This window comes from Eutrigla gurnardus (assembly GCF_963514095.1).
Source record: "Eutrigla gurnardus genome assembly, chromosome: 10".
NCBI classification, from domain to species: Eukaryota; Metazoa; Chordata; class Actinopteri; order Perciformes; family Triglidae; genus Eutrigla; species Eutrigla gurnardus.
Window position 1 is genome coordinate 22,259,375 of NC_139924.1, and position 24,851 is coordinate 22,284,225.

The following is a 24,851-nucleotide window of genomic DNA, read 5'->3' on the forward strand; positions in this document are numbered from 1 at the left end:
GTTTCACATGAATAGAAATGTGAATTTGGCTTCCTATGCAGATATTTTCATCACAAATGTAATGCTTTGTTTCCCAGGTTTCTTCACATTTGTCATCCAACTGAACCGGTTTAACAATCACTGCCAGTTTGACTCCAACTCTCTTTGCTCAGACTCGCAGGTTTCATGGAGGGTGAAGATGCCTCGTGTATGACTGGGATATGTCCACGCTCATGCAAGCTCCTGAACCGAGAGACAAGACTCCGCCACACTGCCCGTGCACATAAAGGCCATATGATGAACGTGTGAATATAGGGTTTGTTTTGTTTTTTTAAAATCTGTAGTTAGGCTCTGTAAAAAAATAACAGCATCTTTCCTGTCCCCCACGTTCTCACTTAAAAATCTACATCTGAAGCTCTCGGGTATACATTCTTTGCATCATGCACCACTGCTGGGCGGCCATGCACTGCGTGTACGATGCAGCGTGGGACGGGCCCGTTTCAGAGACACGCGACTGAGGTCCATTTCTAGAGGTCTAAAGTGCATTGTGTGCCATTCGTTTCTTGGTCATGCATTGGGAGCATCGGCCGGCGGCGGAGGCTTGTCTCTCGGGTCTGTCACTTGTCACTGGTGAACATTTCAAGGCGTGTTTGCAGACGGATGAAAAAAAAAGCGATAGATGGATAGATGGAGGGAGAGAGGGACTGGGGGGGGGGGGGGGGCGCCACGTCCTGCCTGGAGACACTCGTCCCATCATCTGGACGCATAGAGAGGCACTCTGAGGGTCATGGCTGTCTTTGGAAAGTGCTCGTGTATTTCCTGCCTATTTAAGCCAGGCAGGAAATATATGAGGAGCTTCTCTGTATGGCATCTGAAGACAGCAGGCTGAATCCAACCTCCATTATTATCTCGCCGTGTCTTTCTCTACACACGTTCAGAGACTTGTCATTGTCTCACCGTCTTCAGCCTGCTCACTTCAAGCAAATCTCCCTTTTATGTCTGCAGGAGTTGAATTCAAGTTTCCCAGAGCTGCTGCTGCTGCGGTTGCACGTTTGAGTTACGGTGCAGAATCAACACGACACTGATAGGAGGCCGAGAGCCAAGTAGTCATTAGAAACGGTAACCTGACTGATTCTTTGGAATCCACCGTGTTGTTGACTAAAGAAACTGCTCTTCTGAGTAATATTTGATGGCAATTTTATGTCATGACCTCGATTGCCCCATAGGGCAAAAAAATAAACCACTTTTTCTGTGTGTGGTTCAACTAGCACCTTTTTTTCCATTTAGAAATACAGTTTGTAAAATGAACATGATTGTTTTCTGTCTGCGCGTGTGATTGTGTGTCAACGTGTCGCCCCCGGCAACCTCCCAGAAGCACTTATTGCTACGACGAATCGAGATGGACAGCAGGGCTCGGCCCTCTACGCCACTCCATCTCCAACCTTTGAAAACCACATCTCCGTTTCGACGAATCACGTGTCAGATTCAACAACAACAAAAAAGCCATCGCCAATCATATTGCAAGTAAAATACATCTGAAGAAAGATACATATTAAAAAAATAACACACGAAAGGAATTCATGAGCAAAACAAATAAACAAAAACAAATGAAAAACATGGCAAGTTGAGTGTGTCCTCCTGCACTGGTGACTGAGTGAAACAGTAATGCAGGACCAGCACTTCCTCTGGCAACATGCAGTGTAGTCTATATGACCCCCTCACACTACTTTATGTGTGTGTTTGTGTGTGTTTGAGTTTATTTTTTTCCCCCGAAGGACATTTAAGTCCTCATAAGACAGACACAAAGCGGCCCCAGTAAACTGGCTTGTTCTGTCTGAAAAAGATGACAGCTTACTGGGTGACTAACCCGGACCCATCGAATAGAAAAGGTTGTCACGGTTACTGCTGTACACATTCACAACACCACAGTCGGTTTTCATGAGGCGGCTTTAAAAAGCACAATGCTTGTCTCTTGAGATTTTTTTTCCCTCCACAAATCTCTTCACTGTGGCTTTTCATTGGCTGGCATCTTCTTCTTCTTCTTCTGTCTTTTTTTATATATTTTTTGAAAGTTGGACTGGCAGAGGTTAAACGGCGAGAAATAAAAGATGACACAAGTGAATAAAAGATGTGTAGAGGAGTCATTTGTGGGAGATATAAAACAATCAAGCCATCGTCTCCTCAGTTCATAGATGCAGTCGAGGTGCCAGGTGTCCCACAGTCTATAGCATCGGAGAGGGTGAGACTGGGTGTCACAGTGGTGTGTAGTCAATTCCACCAAATAAGAATGGCAGTAAAATGGTGCGAGTGTGTTTACGGGGAATGTGAGGGATTTGTGTGATCGAGGTGACGTCCGCCACTCTCCCCTCGCCCTCTCTTTTTCTCTCTGTCTTTTTTTTATTGTAGCTCGTCCACTCCATTTTTTTTTTCTTAAAGATTGTTTTTCTCTACGCTCTTCCTCCCGGTCTAGACGAAAGCCTCGGGCTTGCTGTCATCGCACGCTTTGATGAAGATCTTGGGATCCTCGTCGCGCTCGTCCCTGATGCGCTGGAGGTAGCGGCTGTGGCACATCAGGTAGAGGGGCAGGCAGAATCCCAGCATGCTCAGCACCAACAGGCCCACGTTCACCTGAAAACGACACAAGGGTCAGACAATGATGGCAGGCCTTCGACTAGAAATCTCAGTTCAAATTGAGATGTTTTCTTCGGGACTCATGTCCGTATATTCGTGTTTCCTCACCCATAGAGGGTCTCCGTTCAGGGGCCCCACCATGGCCATGAAGAGAGGCTGTTGGAGCAGGGCGAACAGGGCGCTGATCAGAGACTGCATGCCTGTCAGGCTGCCAAACTGCGAGGACGGGTACCTGCGAGGCACAAACAAAATGTCTCAGATGGTAAATTCAAGCAGGTTTCATATTTGATTGGATGACACTTGTTAGTTTTGAAGCCAACTGTGTAACGTTTGTGTGTCCTCATACATTTGGCTGTGTTTCGTATGTCATAAATGGTATATTCTATATCGGTACCATATGTGTACATATATAAATATATGATTATATCATTGTGTGTTGCTGTTGTGGACACTCACACGGCAGCATAGAGGCCTCCGACTGCAGAGTGGATGAAGCCTCTGACGATAGTGTGCAGGACAAAGGACAGAATCTGAAGTGGAGAAAAGTGAAGAGAAAAATACATTTTTCATTAAGGTGCTACACTGCAGGCAGAAACTTTTTTTTACATTTTTTAAATGAGGTGTTTTCATTTAGGTGTTTATGTTACTTTGTTTATTTGTGTCTGTAGATATGATGATATCATATTCCATGTAAATAATCAACTGGGGTAGTTTTATGATGTCTATAAGGTTATTTTTAGGAAATGGCCTTCATCTTTAAAAAATAAGATGCAGGATGAGTAAATAAGACGCAATTACACTTTTGTCCAGTAGATGTCACTGAAGTACTGAGTAATATCAGGGGCTGCATTGCCATGTGAGTCTCTCCTGTTTGAACATCATGTACACCTCTCAGTCTCTTTCTCCCTCTGCAGTGTTAGACTCGGCCTTCGGCAGCACATGCTGAGAAATGTGCATCCCCAAACAGCTTCAATGGATTGAGCTGGTTCTCTCGTCCTGTGTGTGTGTGTGTGTGTGTGTGTGTGTGTGTGTGTGTGTGTGTGTGTGTGTGTGTGTGTGTGTGTGTGTGTGTGTGTGTGTGTGTGTACCTGAAGTGGCAGGTTGGGGACAATGCAGCTGACTCCGAAGCAAACCAGGAGCAGGTTGGTGAAGACGAAGGCTCTGGTGGCGTTGACAATCTTCTGGATCTGTTTGTCGGGCCGACGGGGCTGACCAGGCTCCCTGATAGGACAGAATAGAATAAAATAGAGTCAGGCGATCTTATTTTTATTTATTTTTTTTTTTTTTCATATTTTCAAGCTCAAGCCCTTTCCATTTTCTCTCTTTTACATAATGTTAACATGCGCATCCTCACCTCTTGGCACACTTGTCATTCTCATCCTCGCAGTCTTTGAGCTTCCAGTCCATGACGTAGCCAATCACAGGAGAGGTGATCAGACACAAGAGCTGGAGCACGCCGAAGATGGACGTGTAAACGCTCACTGAGAGACACACAACAGAGCAGACGGTTATTATTGTGTATTTTATGCTGTCGGTTAAAGTTATCGAACATGACATGAAACGCGTGAGGAGTTTTGGAAAGAGGCGACAGCAGAGGGAACAGAGAGCTGAAGAGGAGCGTGGCTGAAGAGTGTAGGTGGTTGGATAAGTTAAAGCCTGAGGTCTCTTACCCACTTGCATCTTCTCCACTGCAACAGTAGCAAGAAGCCAGCATGAAAGGAAAAGAGAAAGAGCGAGAGAGACAAACAGGGAAAAAAAGGAAAGACAGAGCCGAGTTAGCAACGTGGCGGTTTAGTTCAAAGCAGCCGGACGAGGATCGTTAGGTGACTGAGAGCCGGAAGACACGGCACCAAAGGTCTAGAGCAGAAGTGTAACACGTTGATCTGTTAGAGGCCGTAAGCAACCGTTCACAGCACCATCCAGAATCCAGGACACACACCTGTGCTGAGGTCTCCCTCCGTCAGCGACTCCAGGATGGTGTTCATTGCTCCCATGTAGAAGATGAGGCGCAGCTGGGTGACGCACATGGTGATGAGGCTCAGCATGAAGATGGGACTGAAGATACTCTTCATGAAGGACTGGGCTGCAGAGGAAATGTGAGAAGAGACGGCAGGGTTTGATCAGATCAGTACATCTCGTTATCACAGGTTCGGTTTCAGCAATCACGGCAACACACGACCTATATGACCTCTAGTGAGTCAAAGCAGGAGTGAACCTGAATGTGCAACAAGTCCAAACCGGCCTGTTCCTATTTCCTCTCTCTTTTTCGCTTCCTAAACTCCTGGAAAACTACACTGATGTGCATCCCCAACCAGCTGTCATCTAAATATTCCCGCTGGTCCCTGGGTGCCATGGCGACACGTCTTGCCCCGCATGAGGAGCCGCAGGGTTACATAGACAGGTAGGAGATGTTGATCATTAATCAAAGTTGTGAATATAAATAGAACTGGGATGCGACTGCCCATATGGCCGAGCGCGGGACAGAGCAATGAATTGTTGGGTGCACAGATGGGGCAGATGGGTTTATTACCCAGAACAACAGGTATCCATCTTCATTAAAGGGGTTTGTTGTAACAGGTCATGCAAGGCATGCTAATCTTTTCCAAGCACTTTGACACACGTTGCACATTTTCACATTAACACCTGGTCTGTGATCGAGATAGAAGAGTCTTCAAACATGCTAGCGACTCACGTGAGGCTGATCTTATCTTGTGCTAGCTAAATGCGGAGACTAGTTATCAGCATCCGTTCTGGTGGTGGAGCAGGAATGTCGATGACTCAGAACCACAAATATCAACTTCATGCTGTTCATGCTTCGTGCCGTGGTTTGATACTCCTCGAGGCCCCAGCAGCCATAATAAAGTCCTAAACAATTAGTTCCAACAGTGTACAGACAACACATTTATTTTATTTTGAAATCCGAACAATCATTTGGAAAAAAATACTTTTGTCCGCACGTGTTCACACTGTGGCCATGCTGAATGTTTCACTACAGCTACGTGACTGTGTTTGTTACTAATGATGGAATAAATCCTTTAATAAATCAACAATATGTGTTCACATCAGGTCTTTAAGCTCTCAGGAGACCTTAGTCAAAGAAACAAGGCCTAATACGGGGATATTCTGCAATCTTTCAAATCTCCTAAATTTGTATGTTTTTTTTTTCTTCACAAATTTGCAGCTTAATCACAGAGAAAATGCATGTTTTGTTCTCATATGTTTTTTTCTTTTTACCTACGATGACCTTATTATGCCGTTGCAAATTAGAGAAGGGTTTGTAATATGGGCCTCTTTAAAGCTCCTGACAGACAGAACATGTCCAGCTGTTGTGAAACCAACCATGGGCATCCTGACTGCACTCCAAACACACACACACACACACACACTAACACACACACACACATTCAAACCGGATGACGCTTGGCCTTCGAACCACAACAATGCTTCTCTGGGGCTCCCTGCCAGCGAACCACACACCTGCTGAGTGGCTTTTCTAAGAACGGGATCCGAACCGATTCCACGGTCCACTTGCTGCCAAAGAGACCGAGAGGGGAGCCGACAGAGCCCCCCCTACTGGGAGTCCCTGACCCTGGTGCAGAAGAGGCAGGAGGGAGGCCGAGAGGTGTAGGTTTAGCGGAGGTGAGGTGAAGGTAAAGGGGCATTTAAGGATGCAAGGGGGGCTCCTGGCTAATTGGTCCTGGCTATATAAATCAGATATAGGTCATGAGGGATTATGTTTTTCAGAGCTGAGAGGCGATGCTGCTGATATGAGCCAAGTGTAATTAAATACGAACAAAATGAATGAATGAAGCTGTGCTTTTGACTATTTCACCGTATAAAGTACAGTGAAATACTTGTAACGGTCGTATTCTTGCAAACTGTACTTAATGTATTGAATGAGTTCTCAGTGGAGAAGGTTTTGAAGAGTAGGTTTGAAGGTTTTTGTGTGGGAAGACTTACTCTCCTGCTTGGACTTGCACTTCACCTCCAGGTCCACGGTGGACAGGCACAGCTTGTTGGCCTCCTGCGTGGCCAGGTCTTTGGGCTGGTGCTGCTGCTTCATGGAGTTGCCCACGCTGAGACGGCGCCCGACCGTGGTCACCTGCCGGTAAAACTGCTTCCCTGTGATCTTGTGGTCGAAGCCCAGCCAGCTGAACTTGATCTTCACCCTTGAAGGAACAGGCGGAGACGGAGAGAGACGATGAAAGGTGACTGCAAGCACAAAATGCAGAGCCTGGAAAACCATCCAATGAAAGCAAGCAATAAAAACACCGGCTGAGAGAGAGAGGAAAAGGGGATAAGACGTGAGGAAACGGAGGGATCCAGATGATTGAGAGCAAAACTGCCTGATGATCTGGGTTTTAGGGTCTTTATGCCTCACTCAGCCTCTGCTGCATTACACTGGGATGTACTGTGCATGAGTGTGTATGTCTTTGCAATCTTATGCGTGTAAGGCAGCGGTGTCTGTGGAGAATGCCGGCTGTCTGGGCTCAGCCGGATTCCCTTCACGGCAGGTGTAGCCTGAGGTCAGATAGCAGCGTTACAACGGCTGCTTAACCATAATGATAGCTGGAGGCTACGGCGATGTTTAAATGCCTGTGTGTGTTTGTGTGTGTGTGTGTGTGTGTGTGTGTGTGTGTGTGTGTGTGTGTGTGTGTGTGTGTGTGTGTGTGTGTGTGTGTGTATATGCATTCATCTTACGTGAAGTCCATGTCCTCTGGGCCGGGGAAGGGCTCCAGAGGCCAGTTGACGAAGCAGTTGAAGAAGACGAGGCAGGCGCAGGCGGCCCAAACCAGCAGGATGATGATGAAGGTGGCACCCAGATCATAGATCACCTACAAGGGAAGCAGACAGCACCCAAACAGATGCATCATAATGGAGAATCAATAGCCCATTTGTTGGCAGCAGTGTTCCATTTTTCTCACTCAGTGGATGAGTACAAATGAATAAATGTGTGTTGGGCTCATTAACAGCATCAAGCTAGTGTTACCTTGATGCCAGGGAAAGTGACAGCAGAGGAGGCATAGGAGCCGATCATCAGAGCGATGAAGGTCGACCTCAGGTCTCCAAACATGTTGGGGAGCTACGGAGAGAGCAGGAAGAACACATTAGCTTACTGACGTATATACATAGCGAGTATATACTATATATACATAAGTACACATAAAATATCCATTCAAATAATTTCCTTTTCCTACAATCCACTAAAACCTCCGACATCGCTCAATGGTTCAGAGAAAAATGTAGCAAACTGCACAAAGGTGTTTCTCCCTCGGTTGCTGTTATTTGAAGCGGAGCCGAGACATAAAAGGCAGGGAGTTGCACAATGACGCTCAACTCGAGGCGAGAGCACATGCCGTTCTGAACCGAGGGACTTCAAATGCATGAACAGCCCCCTTCAAGAAGTAAGAAACACAGAGAACGTGAGGGACAACATGCAGCTCAGGTGTTTATCGTCTCCCTGTCAGCCGTGTTTTAATGGAGAACATCTAGTCTTAACCACGTCAACAGCAGCGATTGGAACTGGGTCAGTGGGGGACGAGCCGGGCGGGGAGTCCGGGCTTATGATTATTATGAGTCCTAAATAGCCGAGTGTTCCCCTCCCTCTCCCATTGTCCTCATCCGTCTGTCCACCCGTCCATCCGGCCGCTGTGCTCACCACAGGGGGGGCAGCTTGTTAGGCAGCTGCTTGAACCCTCTCACCCCACGCGGACGTCACTCCACTGATTAATTGGACCAAAGGTGAGCTACAGGGGGAAAAAAAGAAGAACGTCCCTTCCTCGACTTCCAAAACAACCAGGACTCCTGATTCCCTGAAGCGGCGCTCGACTGGAAGAATCCAGTTCTGACACTTTACAGGAGACTGACGGAGTGACTACAGCAGGGGGAGGATGGGGGCCCAGTAAGACGGGGGACCTTTGGCCCAGTCGGAGAGGAGAGAGCACACAAAGACCGACTCAGCAGAATCCATGTGGTCATGACGCATCGAGGCCTCGATGCAGAGTCAACTGGTTGTCACCGCTGTTGCTCCATCACTTCCTCATCCTCTCGCCCGTGATGACTGGTCTTTTTTTTTTTTTTTTCATGTCCAGTCTTTTGCAAGAAGGGAATCACGATTGAAAGTGAAGAATTTGAAATATGAAAATGATATCAGCCTTCCTTTGTAATACAGTTTTTATAGTTTCACACTCTGTTTCACATCATGTCCTCAGAAAGATCTGTAAATGGACTTCTATGTAAACAAAAATGTCCAAAATAGGGGGGGGGACATAAGGCTCCTCTCGCCACTCCAGTAATGATCATACAGCTGGCAGTTTCTAATGAACATTTCCCATTTAGATATTGAGTTACAGGATGTGAGTTCAGGATGAGTCGTTGCACAACCTCTCTGTCATTCAACCCCTCGGTGACTCTCCCACTAACACCCTGGCTTGTTTATTCGCTCTGGGAACAGGTTAATTTGGGAGCAACACTGTTGCCACTGACGATCGGGAGGAAACACAAATCATGTGAGCTGACGGTGCAGCAGAGAAACTTTCAAATCATCTGGGCGTGTGAAACAGCACGTTCAAACCACGTCTAGTCCTCATGTCACCCCTGGAGTTTCTCTGGGTTACTGGGTCTGAGTCAGCTGCAGCCACCGCTTCCCAAAAAAAAACATGTCACAAACCGGTTTGGTCCGCTAATCGCGAATAGGAGAAGTGGATTAAAGGTTGTGAGGACGAGATGAGAGCGTGTGTTGATGGAAGGAGCAGCTGTCAGGCTCGGTGAGGAGCAGCAGATAACAGTGTTTTTGTATCCAGAGTAAAAAAAAGGCATCCGTCAAGCAGACGGGTGAGTTTGTGACAGTTAAACACCGCAGGACAAATAATCTGTTGTGGCTTCGGGCGCTAACCGACACATAACAAGCACCTGAACGCACAGTAACTGTACACAGAGACGACAGGCGTGATGGATGTTACTGCTGGAAAGAGTTTGACCCTATAGATCTTATGAGCCCATAAATCTAACAGTTTTATACAATAACAAAGCATGTCCCTCCGTGCTCTGTGTAGGGATCATACCAGATCCTCACCAAGCTAACTCAAAGTAGCAAAAGTAGAAGAGAAAATACATTACAGAAGAGACACGATGATGTTTTTTTATTTGAGTACAAGAGAGAAAAGCGATTTAGAAATCTGGCCAATAAAAATGTTTGTCATTCAATTTCAAGTATTTGTTGATAAACCAAATTATTGGATTTTTATATACCTGATGATGGCACTGGATCACTAAAGGGATTTAAATCCACCCTGAGATGAACGCGAGTGTGTGTGTGTGTGATTATGTAGCTCCTAATCAGAGACGCTACATAATCACCACAACAGTGTTTGTTTCACCTCATTCCCTCACCTACCCTTTTCTACCTCATTAGTCTTTAATCATCTCAACTACTCCTGCTAGTCTCCTAATCTCGGCTACATTATAGATAAAAGAGCCAGCACGTTAATCTCCTGTGTGTCGATACCTCTTTAAAACAACAACACCATAGATTCTGTGATGGCTTCAGCCCTGAACACCTCTGTCTGTGGTCGCCATGTCCACACAGATGGGCTCCATATATGTAAGCAGTCACCTGGAAGTAGTGGATCAGGGCTAGAGGCGGGTGCAGGTGCAGAGTGTATTTTTTTTGGGGGGGGGGGGGGGGTCTATGCCTTTCAGGGTTTTGTCTCAGCTGTATCCAGGTAGCTCTGTGGTCACCACAAGCACCGCTGTTTGTCATCATCACTCAGTGTGACATTTTATTTGTTTTCTTTAAAAAAAATAAATGACATTCCCTTTTTGGGCTACTCTTGAAATATTTACACCCCAACAACTCGAGCAGCGACGCGAGTGCTTTAAACGTCCCTGGAACTACAGCAGCTTTGTAACAACTCTGCACAGAGAACAACTGAACTCACCTTAAACCAACCTGCTAATCAGCAACTGTGAGCAAGTTAGCATCCTGACAGTAGCATTTAGTACAATCGCCTCCTGTTAATCCCCTAAACCTTGTTTTCAGCTCGGTTCACTTCAAGTCACCGGGAGAGCGCTGAATGTTATCAGCTGGAGCAGAGCGGATGAATGCTGCGTACACTACCGTACGTCACGTGACCCAATTATATATTTGCTTGTTGCAGAGCCGATATTTGCTCTACAGTCTGTCTTGTTTTAACCCTTATCGCTTCATCGTGCACGTGTTTTGAATTTAATAATATGTAAATCCATCCATCCATCATCAACCGCTTGTCCTGTTCAGGGTATGTGGCTGGAGCCATATAATAATATGAAAATGTAATATGTAAATGTATGGCTTGTAAGTGATACGTCTCATATTGTTTTGTTTTTGGTGAATGAAAATGAATCTAACTGGTTTATCTGCACTCAAAGTCCCCCCCCCCCCTGGTGACGACAAACTTTCTGGCCTTCCTGCACTCGTGTGTGTTTCGTGAGTCACTCTGGATAAAATAGTTTGCTGAGTGTTGAAAATGGAAAAGGAAAAGACTGAGTGTGTGAGGTGACACAGAGGCCTAGGGAGTGAGAAAACATGCTGAGGGGGGGTGGAGGACGGGAAACTGGACCTAGACTTGGAACAGAGAAATGAAAGAAGGAAGAGCGTTGTGCTGCAGCAAGTGGAAACTGCCTGCTGGCAGACCATTGAGAACCAGCTCTGACCGGTCCTGTCCTCTCGCACGGGATTGGGCTCCATCCATCATAAAGAGCAGCCAAGTGGGCCGTAAGATTAGCAAACACCAGCTGACAAACACCAGAGCGCATACCTCCATCGTCCTGACGTCATCCTTTGCTCCCTCTTCCTAGAAGCCCCATCGTTTTAAGGCTGGTATATTTTGGACTGTATGTAAACATTGAGAAAAAAAAGCCGTTTCCACCACAAATATGTTTTTTGGAAGGGTCGTAGAGTGTGAAGACTGGTAGCTGGATCCTAAAACCTGGATCCAGCTACCAGCTGGACCAGAAACTCACACCACTACACAAAGCCACATCCACATGGTCCTGACGGCGACGGCTGTTTGGTCTTAATTACCTGACCTTTGGCATTCACTCATCTATTTTTGCCCCTCTCATCTCCCTTCCCTTCATTTCTTGAATGCAGTCAACAGATAACATACTGTACTCCCCTGGTTAACAAAAACCTGACGGCTGCCTCCCTTTCACAGAGTAGAATGAAACACATGGATACAATCCTCCGTCATTAGGGGAGCAAATGGCACAAATGGCTAAACGCCACTCTGTTGACGGTCAGACTGTCAGGGAGCCTTTAAGAGCGCTCCCAGATGGTCCGGTGACAGAAAAGAAAAGGGGAAAAAAGGGACATAGGCCTATTACAGATAGAAAGTAGATTATGGCAGCGAGCAGAGCTGAGGACCGGGTGATCAAACCCAGGAAGCAGAGGGGCTCCAACACGTGCCGCAATCCAGACGAAGAACAAGAGGAGGAGCTTGGTGTCTGCCTGTGGGGGTGTGGAAGTATGTATACATGTGTGTGTGTGTGTGTTTGGGAACACTCCAGCAAGAAAGCTGTTTACAAGCACAGAATGAAGAGCCAAAAAGGGAATCAGCCATCACATCCTCCCCCTCCTCAGCTTCACTCCCTGTTTTCAGTTGCCGGCTCGAGATAGCGAGGGCTGAGTGCGAAAATGGGGAAGTGAAGCGAAGCTCGATAAAACCGAAGAACTAACGGAGGAAGAGGAGGAGTAAAACGTCAAGCAAGGAATGAAAGCACGGCGGTGAAAGACGCGGACGCGCTTCAGGTGGCCTGAGTTTCGGTGACTCCTGACGTCAGAGCATGTTAACCCCCCTTTGAATTAAAGGTTACGAGTTTCTTAAAATAGTTGTTTTCCTCGTCAACAAACCCTTGACCCAGAGATGCAGGAAAAGGGCAGGGAGAGGAGAGACTCCAAGCAAAGCATCCACACAACATCACTTAGCACCGAGCCCGACTCGGTAACTCTAACACACACACACACGTGCACGCACCGAGGCGGCACGAAACCAAAACATTTGTCATGGCCTGCAGGGAGCTGTGGCGGTCCGAGACAACACACACACACACACCCCCACACACACACACACACACACACTGCTGGGCTGACACACAGTCACGTATGGACAGTTGTGTGCAAGTCCAGTCTTGCTTAGGGAGAGCGGCTGAAACTGGAGAAGACAAAAACAACCAGAATGGAACGGGGGGGGCGAAACCAGCTGAGCAACTTCTGTGTGTGTGTGTGTGTGTGTGTGTGTGTGTGTATGTCGGTCAGGGTCCTGAAGCCTGAATAGGAAACAGAGCAGGGTGGGGACACACACACACACACACACACACACACACACACACAGTTCCTCCTGTCGCTGCTTCCTGTTTGTCTCCATTGTCACAGCCTGTCTCCGCTTTCAGTGCATTTTTGTGATAACAAAGTAACGGACTCATATATGTGGCATCAAAACAACCAGGTTGTTAAGAATTGTCTCCCACAGATTTACAATGCGACACACAGATTCACCGCTGCTGACGTGATGGTTAACGATACAGTTTGTTGACTGTTATATCTGCCTTTGAGAAGCAGACGCCGTCAATGCACACATTGTGCCGTTAGAACAATGACACTTCTGTAGGCCTGAACAACACACACGCGCACACACACACACACACACACACACACACAGTATAGATCCATGTGTCAGAGTGGATGAAATAGTAATGAAGAGTGGTCTTTTTTTGGCTCCTGGCCAGAGCAGCAGAGCAAGAGTGAGTAATAAATTACTAATGCAGACTCCCTCCCTCTCCCCCCCCCCCCCCACCTTCTCTCTCTCTCTCTCTCTCTCTCTCTCTCTCTCTCTCTCTGTCTCTCTCTCTCACGTGGCCTCTCCTCTATGTGATGCAGCACTTTCTCTAACTGATGAGATCATCCTGTCCACTGGCTTTCCTTATCCACTCTGTTACTTCCTCTCCTCCTGTCGAACGCATCGCTGCTCGTCCCTTTCTCCTCGTCCTCGTCTACCGCTCAGCCAGGTGTCCCCTGCTTTCCAAATGCCTCCCCCCCCCCTCTCCCTCTCTCTCTGCCGCATCCATCTTCCTACCCATCTCTCTCTGTCTTCCTCTCCATCCGCTCCTGCTCGTTTCATTTCCCCTCAAAGTAATATTGCTGTTGTGCTTGGCTGGTTTGCCGATATTGACTTTTTAATAGAAACTCTCAACTTGTGCACCAAGATATGTACTCGCGCCACCTTGCCAAACAGGTGAGAAGAGGCTTGGTGACTTGTGCTTGTGACAGTTCTCAGTCATCCAGGTCGTGGTGATCTGGGAAAGCTTCATCGTCGACAAGAAGAAGAAAACTGGACTGAAGAAGTCTCTTGGATGAGAGGAGAAGTCTGTTTGTCTACGATAAAGCTTTCAAAGCTTGGTGACTTCTAGTAACGGGTGGCAGGACTTTTACGAAGGGTTGACAAAGCTACCATGAAAGCGTCCTTCATACCGGCGTCCCCGGGCAACAACACAAAGATTTACATTACCTCCCTGAGCAAATACACCGATCACAGCACTTCCATTGAAATGAGTGAGTTTGGTGCAAAATCTTGCTGTTACAAACCTCTGACAAAAAAAAAAAAAATTAAATTTGAGGCGTAACCTTAGGCGAGCTCTGGTACTCACCGTCAGAGAAGTGAAGGTCATGCACATGCCTCCAAACCCGTTCATCGCCAAAGCAAAGAAGATCAGGATGGAGAGATCTGCCGGGGGAAGAGCAGACGGATGTGAGTACTCCCGCTGACACTAAGGATCCCGTCCGATTAACCGATGAGTCACCGATGCATCCATGCTCTACATGTGTGGAAATATGCTGAGCAATGCCGCCCGCCCTTCAACAGAAACACGACTCAGGCCGCAGCGTGCTGAGGGTGAGGATGATGTATGTAAGATACGTACTGTTGGGATCACTGGCGCCGTAGGCAATGAGGAGGCAGGAGAAGGCAAAGCAGGCGCTGGAAGCACAAAGCAATGGGGATGAATGAGACACATGATAAACAAAAGCAGTGCGTCACATACATTAGGAACATGGATTCGGGTTGCTTCCTGAAGACTCACCTGCCCAGAAGTCGAAGCTTCCGCGGACCATATTTGTCCATGACGATGCCCATGGGCAGGGTGATGGCAGACAGCAGGAAGGAGCCCACCGTGAAGGCCAGGTTCAGCATCTCATCCTGGTCCTTGCAGATGGTCCACCCGTTCATCTCCAGGTACTCCTCGGAGTCGGCCGGCGTGGTCATGTTGGAGAGGTTGAGACTGGAGATGTTTTCTGGGTGGTGAGGAAATGAAAACACCTTCACTAACTGGATTCAGCTCCACTGGTGGTTCCAAATGACAATGAGCCGTAAATTCATTATCTGCCGGTCCACTCTGCGATGCTTTTTACCATCGCACCACCACAAGGTCAACGTGTTGGCATTTTTAGCAACTATTGAATGGATTACCATGATGTTTCAACAGACATTCATGTTCCCCAAAGGATAAACCCTGAAAGCTTTCATCAGGTCGACACTTCCACTTGTTCACAATGTTAAACTTATGACGTTACAAATAATTTTGTGTTTCGTGCTCCATAGCAGCCACTGTCATTGTGAGCATGTTATGTTAAAAAAATATTTTTTAAGAATTAGCTGCAACATTGGAACGCTGCTTACATGCATTGATAATAATAATGATGATAATAATAATAATAATAATAACAGCCTAAAATGTGCTATTGTGTGTCAAATCATATACTTTTACTCTGGCCTTCTGCTTGTAATGAAGTTCACATTGTCATTCGAGAGGTTTGATGTCAAATCAACGCCCTCTTTGGTGTTTTTAGGAAGCTCTTTATAACGCTGCGCTTTGAGGTCTGAGCTACATCGACGACTCCCTCTCATGGAGCCGTGTGACTCATTAAAGGTCAAGTCAACAAACCGGAGGGTAGACAGACGGCAGGCATAGCTACAAGTGGACCCCTGCGTGGCCGAGGTGGGACTCACTGGACAAACACAGTCCACCGGGTTCAAGTGGAATCAGGTCTAACTGCTCTATTAGTGTGTTGCTGGTGGTGAAACACCATCCGCTGGTATCACCACACAGACAGACAGACAGACAGACAGACAGACAGACAGACAGACAGACAGACAGACAGACAGACAGACAGACAGACAGGGAACACAGAGGAGGGCTGAGAGAGGAAAACAACTCCTCACTCACCTTGACTTGTTGTTGGTCAAAGTGCCAGAAAAGAACACTAGAGACAGACTCAGCAGTTACCACATTGTTTTAATGTCTGGAGGAGGGAGCGAGGTAAAAAAAGGACTTAGTCATCATTTCAGTCCCGGGGACAAATTGTCAACAACAGCTAGTCTGATAAACAGCAGAGCTAAAACTCTGCCGGGGGGGGGGGAGTCAATGTGGGTCTGTGGGCTTGGGGTGAGAATTTAGAAGAACAACAGGAAGCTGTGACGCCATGTTTAATGCACCGCGGTGCATAACATTGGCCTCGTGCCCTGTGAGTATAAGTAGGCAAAAGGTAAGGCTTAATGAACATCTGGCACAGTGAGGTCTTAATGCATGAAAACAAACAGCTGCAGAGAAGACCGGTTTGACTCAACATGGCGGTGCAGAGCTGTAATGATCTGTGGGCTTTTATTATAAAGCATTCATACAGCGTAATGTCTACTTTGTTTACATAACCGCGCTTTTTTAGTGCACTCGGTTAATAATAGATTGATTTTCAGTGGAGACTTTTAGTGACCAGTACAAGTTTTGATTTTGGTGTCCTACCTAATGGGACAAGACTAGTCATGCAAGCAGCTCTGTGAGGCTACACATGGACGCTGTGGGCTAAATGCTGACACAAGCAGCTGCAAAATGCTGATTTTTACCACCTCGGACGTTGCACTCAATAGTTCAGATTCAGGAATTAATTAAATTTCACACGTATGCCCGATATGCCTAGATGAATAGATAAGGGACTTTTGTGGGGGGGAAGTCAACAAGGTTATGGCACTTCATCTCCATGTCAGCCTGATTCATCCTCTGGGAACCATGAATGCCGGTTATAAGCCAGCTCGTCTAGCAGATGCTGACGCGTCTGTAGAAAATGTTACGCAAATCTCCTTCAAACAAAACATTTGGCCTCAAACAGATGGGCTTCGTGCCAGATCGAGACGCACTTTGTGATGAAACTCCTCCGTCGATACGGAGATCATGTGCTCTCCTCTCGCAGGCTGCTATTTGAGGTGTATTGGAGCGTTAAGTGCTGACTGCTGGACTAACAGAAGATAGCAGCAGCATCTGTCCCCCCGGCGGCCTCCGCTGCTGACTAATCAAATGGCTGAAGAAAACCTGAGTCAATAAGGGAAGAGCCCCGACCACACACACACACACACACACACACACTCTGAGGCAAATACCCTCCAGGCTGACTTGATCTTCTGAGAAAAGTGCCTCCCGAGGAATCACACCGTGTGTTCACTGTAAACCGGCTCTCCTACAGGGTGTTTCTCATTCGCGTCAACGCCATGAAAACATTCTCCACCCCTGTATGTTCAAACAGATTGTTTTTTTTTTCTTCCCCCCTGTACATACTGGACATACAGCGGATGTCAAACAGACCCACCTCCTCCAGAGTCGTTTAATAATTACCAGGATGCGCTAACAGCTTTATCCATGACTTCACAGTTGTCCCTTCATTGTCCGGTAGATAGCACCATATTAAAACAATGACCCGGCATTAGAGTAATCAATCACAGGGGAATAATGCTGCAGCAAGCAATCCCCATACATACAATAGTTCCTTGTGATTAGGCAAGGCAAGGCACTTTTATTTATATAGCGCATATCTTACATCAAGCAGTTCAATGTGCTTTACAGAGAAGAAGACAAGGTTTAGATTAGAGGCTGCTTGACTAAGGATGTGGTAATTATTGTGTAAAGGTGACAGGGTGGATTGAGGGCGAGACGGTCAAGTAAGTATTTAACCGCCTCGTTGCAAGACGAAACACTCAAGTATGCAAGGCATCTGAGACGATGAGAAAGGGCAAGAAACGGTGTTCAATCCTCCACCGTTTCCTTGTTGGAATGGCGTACGTTAACACAAGTGCAAGAGTCTCAGCGAAAGAACGGCGTTGAGAGACACGAGACTCAAAGCAAGCATAAAAAGAGGTGAGAGATGAGGGTCGAAGGGGCCGCTCTCTTTCTGCGGTGTAGCAAACACACACACTTCACACAGGAAACACAACCTGTGTGGGAGAGAGTTTCACTAACCCATCACAAGAACATGATGTTCCAGACACAAAACGTCTTGTGGAGATCAACATTCAAAATAAGCACACGGCTAGTTCAAACAGGGTGTGAGACGTGTGTGGATTGGTGTTTCATGGCTGCTATGTGACCTCTCTGTGTCGGCCTGCAGAAGGCGACGTGCCACCGGGGGGGAATTCCCCGAAACATTCTGGGACATTCTGTTTTTTCTCAGCCAAAAACCTGGATGGCCTTTCCAAAGAGCAGAACAACTGCAGGCAGTGCTGCCAGCTTGGCCTCCGACTCGAGGGTTTCGTTAGCCTTCCGACATCAGCCGCTAACAGCTGTTAAAGAAGTTATAGTAAATAAGTTGTGGAGTCCATTATGGGGCTGATGATGTTGCAATGTAATGCCATTTCAAGGTGTCCTGGAGGCTGCTGGTGGAACAACAAACTCAGTTGTCACTGTGTCTCATCATTGTTACAGTGATTTGCTGCTAAATTTGAAAAATAAAAAAGAATATATAAAAATGATTTGGAAAAAATCCCTTTGAAACAATACCACATTTACAAAGCAAGGCATTGAGGAACACCGTAAAAGAATCCATGTTGAGTTTGGTGTCTAAAACGTTTGGTCTCACAACATAAAAATGGCTGCTAGGGAGACCACCATCATCACACAGGGGCTCATTGGAACCACAGGAGTCTCAGCTTCCCAGTAGTTTCAAGATACTATTTTTAAAAAAGTGAACCTTTCCTTTATTCTGATATTTCCATAAATTCAGACTGAAGAGGCTCCACAACTATAGGATGGTAGGGCTCAACTTTTTTACAAAGTTCTCCACACTATCAAAAATGTCATGATGTCGTCTCAATTTCAGACTCCTCTGCCCACCAAGTACACCAAAGAAAGTACTGACGTAACACCATGTAGCAGGTCAGAGTGGAGACCTGCAGCGATGCGCCGAGTCACTGTGGAAGGAGCTGAGTCACTGGCAAGAGATACCTAACCCTAATCCAATCAGATAAACAGGCTATAATAAAACATTGATAGATAATCGGCTTTCATTCACGCCAGATTACACAATGCTGTATCTGCAGATAGTTAACACAGTTAATGCACCGTCATGTTTTACCTACAGTGGCGATGATAGCGCTCTCACATCAGTGATAGAACCATTAAAAGGCTTCCTATGTGCAACTTAACCCCATGAGGTCTTTCATCATTGCGCCTGATAAATAAGAGAGAGATACCCAGACAGAGGATGATCAGATGATCAGGGATCGGGTGAGGGGATGAATGGTCTCATTCACACATCGGTCTGCTGTCTGGCCACGGGGGACGACGCCAAAGCCCACTGGTGATATCGCAAAGTTTTAGTTTTGTTGTTGTTTTTATTCCGACCTACATTTGCTCATATGACTGGGAGGAGCCAGAGTCACAAAGACACAAATGAATAATGACAGACTGAGTGCAGCAGCTCCCGGCGTCTCCTTTGATCACGGAGCACTAAGGACAGAATCAAATAATGATAAATCTCCAGATCTGATCCATCTGACGCTTTGTTGTGCAGGAGCTCTTTAGTTGCTTTTGAAGCCTGTTTGGGGCTCGCCTGCCTGCCTGCCTGCCTGCAGACACATTGATTTGTTTTCCATGAGGGAAGCCCAACTGTTGGATCAATCCAGATCGAGTTTGTTTGTTTTTAAGGTTAAACCGGAGCACTTCCTGAAAACTGCCTTTTTTAAAGGCTTGTTTGTGTGGCCTCAGATTTGCATAATACCTCCACTCAGCAAAAAGTAACCTGGAGGGTTAAAAAGTCTGTTGAGAGCTTTTTGTTATTCGGCAGCTCAGATACTCAGGGCGTCGTCATGGTGCTGTTAGCACCGTTAGCTGCTAGCCGCCAGCTCAGCCATCGCATGTTGAGTCGGGTAGTGGCAACAGATTCATTTATAATTCAGCACTTTTCAAAGGAAACCCTGGGGAGTAGTAGTGAATGTGAAAGAAAGGATTTTGTGTCTCCACAGGGAGCTGTGAAATCTGATGAATTGACTTGTGTGATGTCACTTGAGTCAGGGTCGGTCGGGGTTTGTGTAGTTGGAAAGAAGTGAGCTTAGCAAAAGTGCTCAGTTTGAAGCGAAAGGATCAAGGCTACATCAGCTGCTGCTTGCAGCCCGTCCTCTGACCAAATTATCAGCAGTCACAGTTGCATTATGGGTAACGGTGGCAGGTTTTAATATAAGTAACTATATAAAAAATGTTGTTGTGTAAAATGTAAACACTTAGGTAGGAAGTGCATCTCGAAATTGGACTTCCAGCACTAACGGCTTCAAAGAGAGAGTCCGTAAGCCTCCCTCGTCTAAAACGCTTGAAATCCAGCCACAACTTCCCACTCCCTCAGTCGAACGTGATCAGGTGACTCACCAGGTCCTTTGCACAAGTAGGAGTAGAAGCCCTCAGACTTCAGCATGATGAGCAGGGATCCCCAGCCCAGCAGCACGGCGGAGAAAAGCAGGTTCTCGATCACTGCCGTCACCGCCATCCACCAGCGGCGGGAGAAGGCCGTGGCCAGGGTGGGAGCCATCTCAGCGGGGCTGCGGGCAGCACGTCACCGGCCTGACTGGGAGTGAGGGAGGCTGCTGGAGCCTGGAAGACAAGACAGTGTTACTCACTGGGAACTTTAGCTATTAAGGATATTATCAAATGGCCTTTTGTGACGCCTTTAAGTATGTGCTTGACTGCCATGTCACTGCCCATCACAGTCTGCCCAGTTACCATGGTAACATCTACATCTCCACGGTTTAAAAAACATGGTATGAGTTGGAAGATTTATTTTTGTTCGACAGACATCTTCTCATCAAAAAAACCTTACGTTCTGCACCCGATCACTATATGTGTACTTGTTTACCATATTATTACTTATTTTCATATTCTGACTAGGAGCTGATGATCAGTAATAATAATAATAATAAATAATAATAATAATAATAATAATAATAATAATAATAATAATAATAATAATAATAATAATAATATTTTGGGCCAGGACAGATGCATTTCTTTGCTCGTGCCTGATGATGATGAAGGTCTAGAGGAAGACTCACACAAACAGAAGACAGCTGAGGTCTTCGAGGTGCATAAATAAACCCCCTTCTATTAATATTTTAAAACAAATCCCGCCCCCCGCCGTATCTGATTGGCTTGAGGGTTTCTCCGCTCTCCTCCCATTGGCTGCCACTGAAATAGCTCGTGCAGCGGCTACACGTGAGGTTGGTGTTGCGTTCACACCCTGTGGGGGAAGCCTGAATCGGGGTCTTTATTGTCAGACAATTAAGTCTCTGCTGGGCTTTAAAAACATTCAGAGCTTCTAAAATGTGTGAACTCCATTCTTCCAGATGTCGATGTCAACAAATCAAAGATTATCGATTATAGACATACATGTATCCCACTTTAATATGTTGGTTTAAAAATATATCGACGAGACACGACTCGAGCTGCTTTATTTGACTTCTTTAGCTTAACAGAACGTAAATGTTTCTCTAATACAGTGGATGTCCGCCGAGCGTTCCACGGCTCCTTCGGTCCAAACCAATTACATGTTTACATACAAAAACTCGACGACACGTGAATGCAGCGCGAGCTCCAGCCGGTTCGAACCAGCGCGGCGCGAGATTCACGGCGTCATTCAGCGCTCGCGCTCCTCTATACCTATCTGCCCCGACAATCAGCCACAGTGGAAAGGAGCTGCTTATTGGGATGATGAAAACACGCGTATAAATGTTTACTTGAATTACTCCAGAATATATACATATTTAAATAAACATATTTACTTTATTGCTAATTGACATATATATTTTAAAGGAGGACATAATGTGCCAGGTTATTGTGTGACTGTGAAGCTTGTTCGGATGCTGCAGAGCTCACATACAAACACGACCTGCACTGGAATCCTAAAATAGGATTTTCATTGTATCCCCATGTGGTTTTTATACGGGTAATAACTGCTCTGTAAAAAATAAGAGTCGACACTGTTCTCAAGTGTCGTGTGACAGTGTTTTTGTCTGAAGACGAAGTTGATGTTGTGCCCCCAGCACCATGAGAAAGATGACACACACAGTCCAGACCTGGCTTGGATTTTGTGTATTTTTTTAATATATATATATAATTGACTTAATCATCAACAACGAGAACAATAAGACAAAGTATAATGAAGAGCAGCGCTGGAACTGGTCTGAACTGGACTGAAATCATCTGCACAATACCCCCCCCCTACCAATCCCAATCTGCGTCTCCAATCCCCCTCCTCCCTGCACGGAGTGAAGTTACACAGAACAAAACAGAGGAGTTCCGGTTGCCAGTCTCAAAATAAAAGTCCAGTGAACGTGCAAGGTTTGGTGAAGAAGGACATGTTTACAGCACAATGACAACAGACTGCAGCACACATTTAGCATACCATTAGCATCAAAACAAAGAAAGGGGGATAAACTACGTAAAATGACCTAACTCCCTCTGCAACGTGCAATAATAGGCCAAACAATCATACATGCTATGTATATTAGACTAATAAAAGTTATGTATAATCAATACAGGACGTTTTCTACATTTATAATGTTTACCTAAGTGAGAACAAAGACAAACTTTAAGTGAAACTAAACGTGGTTCCGCGGTTTTATTTCTTCTGGCTGTATTGCCATGCTTTTATTTTGGAGAGAACATCTGCACTTTCCCGGATGTTGGCGGGCCGCGTTTTGCTGCTACCTTCACGCACATCTCCGCAAGAGGCGCTCAGCTGTTCGGCATCAACAACAGCACGGGGGACTTCACATCCCACCGCGGAAACAAAGACCGTTAACGAGAAAAGCGCACGAGCTCTCCCTCGGCTGTGAATCCTCCGCCTCGCGACCCCTTCTTTCTGTGACCGCGACATGTTCGTGACTCAAATCACAACTTTCACGCGAACGCAACTCTGTCGTCACGGTCACCGACATAAAGGGGCGCCGAGGAAGTGGTCGGTCCTGGTGATGACCGACAGGAACAACTGTGACAAGTCGCCTCATCCGGTGGAAAGAAAGTGTGCGCGCGCTGCAGTACGTTTCACCCAACGACCAGACGAGGGGAAAACGACTCAAACACGATTAACCGCTACAGAGTGATTAAGAGTGACGGAAGTTGATAGGAGTGCTGCGGGCTGCTGCAGCTTCCCTTTCCTCTCTGCTGCCCTTGAGCAAAGCAGGGAAACGGTTCAAAACTGTGACTGAGCGTCTGTGATAGACGGTGTCATTGATAGATCTCCTCGCCCCGGTATGAGTCAGCCTCTCTCCTCCGGTGGAGCGCAGCGTGAGTCACGGAGCATCCTACCTGAGTCTGCGGGGGTCCAGGGACGATGGAGCTCCGCTCCGTCCTCGTTCAGGTCCGCCTCCGCTGGTCCAAATGTCCCCCTTCTTGACGACAGACGCGCGGCGGAGACTAACTCGCGTGTAGGATGCGCCTTCGGCTTCTTTGGATCACAGTTTCTCCCCTCATCCCTCATTGATGCCGCTTTATAGCAGCGCAGGAGCGCTGCACAAACAACGACGCCCGCCTATTGGTCCGCGGCTGAGCTAGAGACCAACGGCAGCCAATCACGGCGCGGCAATGTTACATGCGTGCGTGTTGTTTCTCCATACTAACAAAGGGGAAACAGTTCTCTCTGGTATGCCTGGACACATCAGAACAGTACTACATATTAAAAACAGCTCATTTAATCACTAAAACTTTAACAGAAGGGACATCAGGGCGTCGATGCAAATGACAGCGAATGCACCTTAACTCATTATCAGGGCAGAAAGTGATTATTGAGGTTTGTACAACATGATCCCTCTCTGGTGCAAAACATTCTTGGAAGGAATACGAGTTGCTCCCCAATAAAAACGTGCCCCCCCCCCCCCGGTGTAACAAATGTCTATAGGGCGGCTATAAGCTCCGCCGCCTCCTATAGCATATGCGGACCATAACTCATCCCATCAGCTTGTGAGATGACTCACTGTTTACTTCAAACTTTTATGCCAAAATTCCTAGAAGTACAGTACAGGAGAGGAGGGCTCACATGGTCCAGTGGAAAGGGAAACAGCAGAGGGAGATATTCACGGCGAGGGCGACACCTAGTGGCTGCTTTAAGCCAGGCTTTATACCGTACAATGTGTTCTGACCCTGTCGGTGGTGGAAGAATTACTCGTTACTCATGTAAAAGTACTAATACCACAGGGTGAAGCTTCCTCATGATATTTAAGTCAATACTTACTCTCTTTCAGCTCTGTTTGGTCTCCACCAACTTCTGAGAGAAATATCCGTATTTCCCTGTAAGCAGTACCTATGAGCTCTTTCACGTTGTGATACATCGTCATTCTAATAAATATATTAAAGCACCTTTAAGTTTTAAGGTATCAAAAAGTAAAAGTACTCATTGTGTAGAATGGGCCCTATATATAAGTGGGTTATTTTTTAGAGTTTGAATGTTTATTTGAACTCCTCTATTTCGTGTCATATATACCAATGCTTCATGTCGTATCATCTGCAATGTACAAATATCTCAAAAGTATTAAGTGTGTACTAAATCATATTCCCCCACCAATGATAATTAAACACAGGACCACCAGGCACAGACCCAGGGGTCCAAGTGGTCAGGAGGCCCCTTAAAGGGGCTGTTAGTATTTCTCTTACAAAAGTAAAACAAGATGATCACATCTAGTATTCATTATCATTGTTATCGAGTTACTAATGTAGAAATGTAGAAGAGAGACACGCACGCACGCACGCACGCACGCACGCACGCGCGCACACACACACACACACACACACACACAGACACACACACACACAGACACACACACAGACACACACACAGACACACACACAGACACACACACACACACACACACACACACACACACACACACACACACACACACACA

The 24,851-nt window shown here is 46.5% G+C and overlaps 1 protein-coding gene across 1 annotated transcript; it reads right to left on the reverse strand.

Moving 5' to 3' along the window:
• Positions 1 to 1,492: 1,492 nt before the first annotated feature.
• LOC311019309 (large neutral amino acids transporter small subunit 4-like) lies at positions 1,493 to 23,415 on the reverse strand. The gene is made up of 14 exons (XM_084018632.1): positions 23,260 to 23,415; positions 20,326 to 20,547; positions 14,728 to 14,938; positions 14,569 to 14,624; positions 14,296 to 14,372; positions 7,601 to 7,693; positions 7,312 to 7,445; positions 6,571 to 6,779; positions 4,550 to 4,693; positions 3,965 to 4,091; positions 3,699 to 3,831; positions 3,067 to 3,140; positions 2,719 to 2,842; positions 1,493 to 2,607 (listed from the first exon to the last, which is right to left on the reverse strand). The coding sequence occupies exons 2-14, from the start codon at positions 20,483 to 20,485 to the stop codon at positions 2,446 to 2,448; spliced, it is 1,704 nt and encodes a 567-aa protein (XP_083874758.1). The 5' UTR covers positions 20,486 to 20,547; positions 23,260 to 23,415; the 3' UTR covers positions 1,493 to 2,445.
• Between the last annotated feature and the right edge of the window lie 1,436 nt (positions 23,416 to 24,851).

Bases quoted from the DNA above. Each gene is read 5' to 3' on its own strand.
- LOC311019309 (XM_084018632.1), bottom strand. From the start codon at position 20,485: ATGGCTCCCACCCTGGCCACGGCCTTCTCCCGCCGCTGGTGGATGGCG. The intron at 4,092-4,549 runs GTGTGTGTCCTG...TGTGTCTCTCAG, and splicing joins GGAGGGAGACCTCAGCACAG to TGAGCGTTTACACGTCCATC. The intron at 3,141-3,698 runs GTACACACACAC...TCTCCACTTCAG, and splicing joins TCCCCAACCTGCCACTTCAG to ATTCTGTCCTTTGTCCTGCA.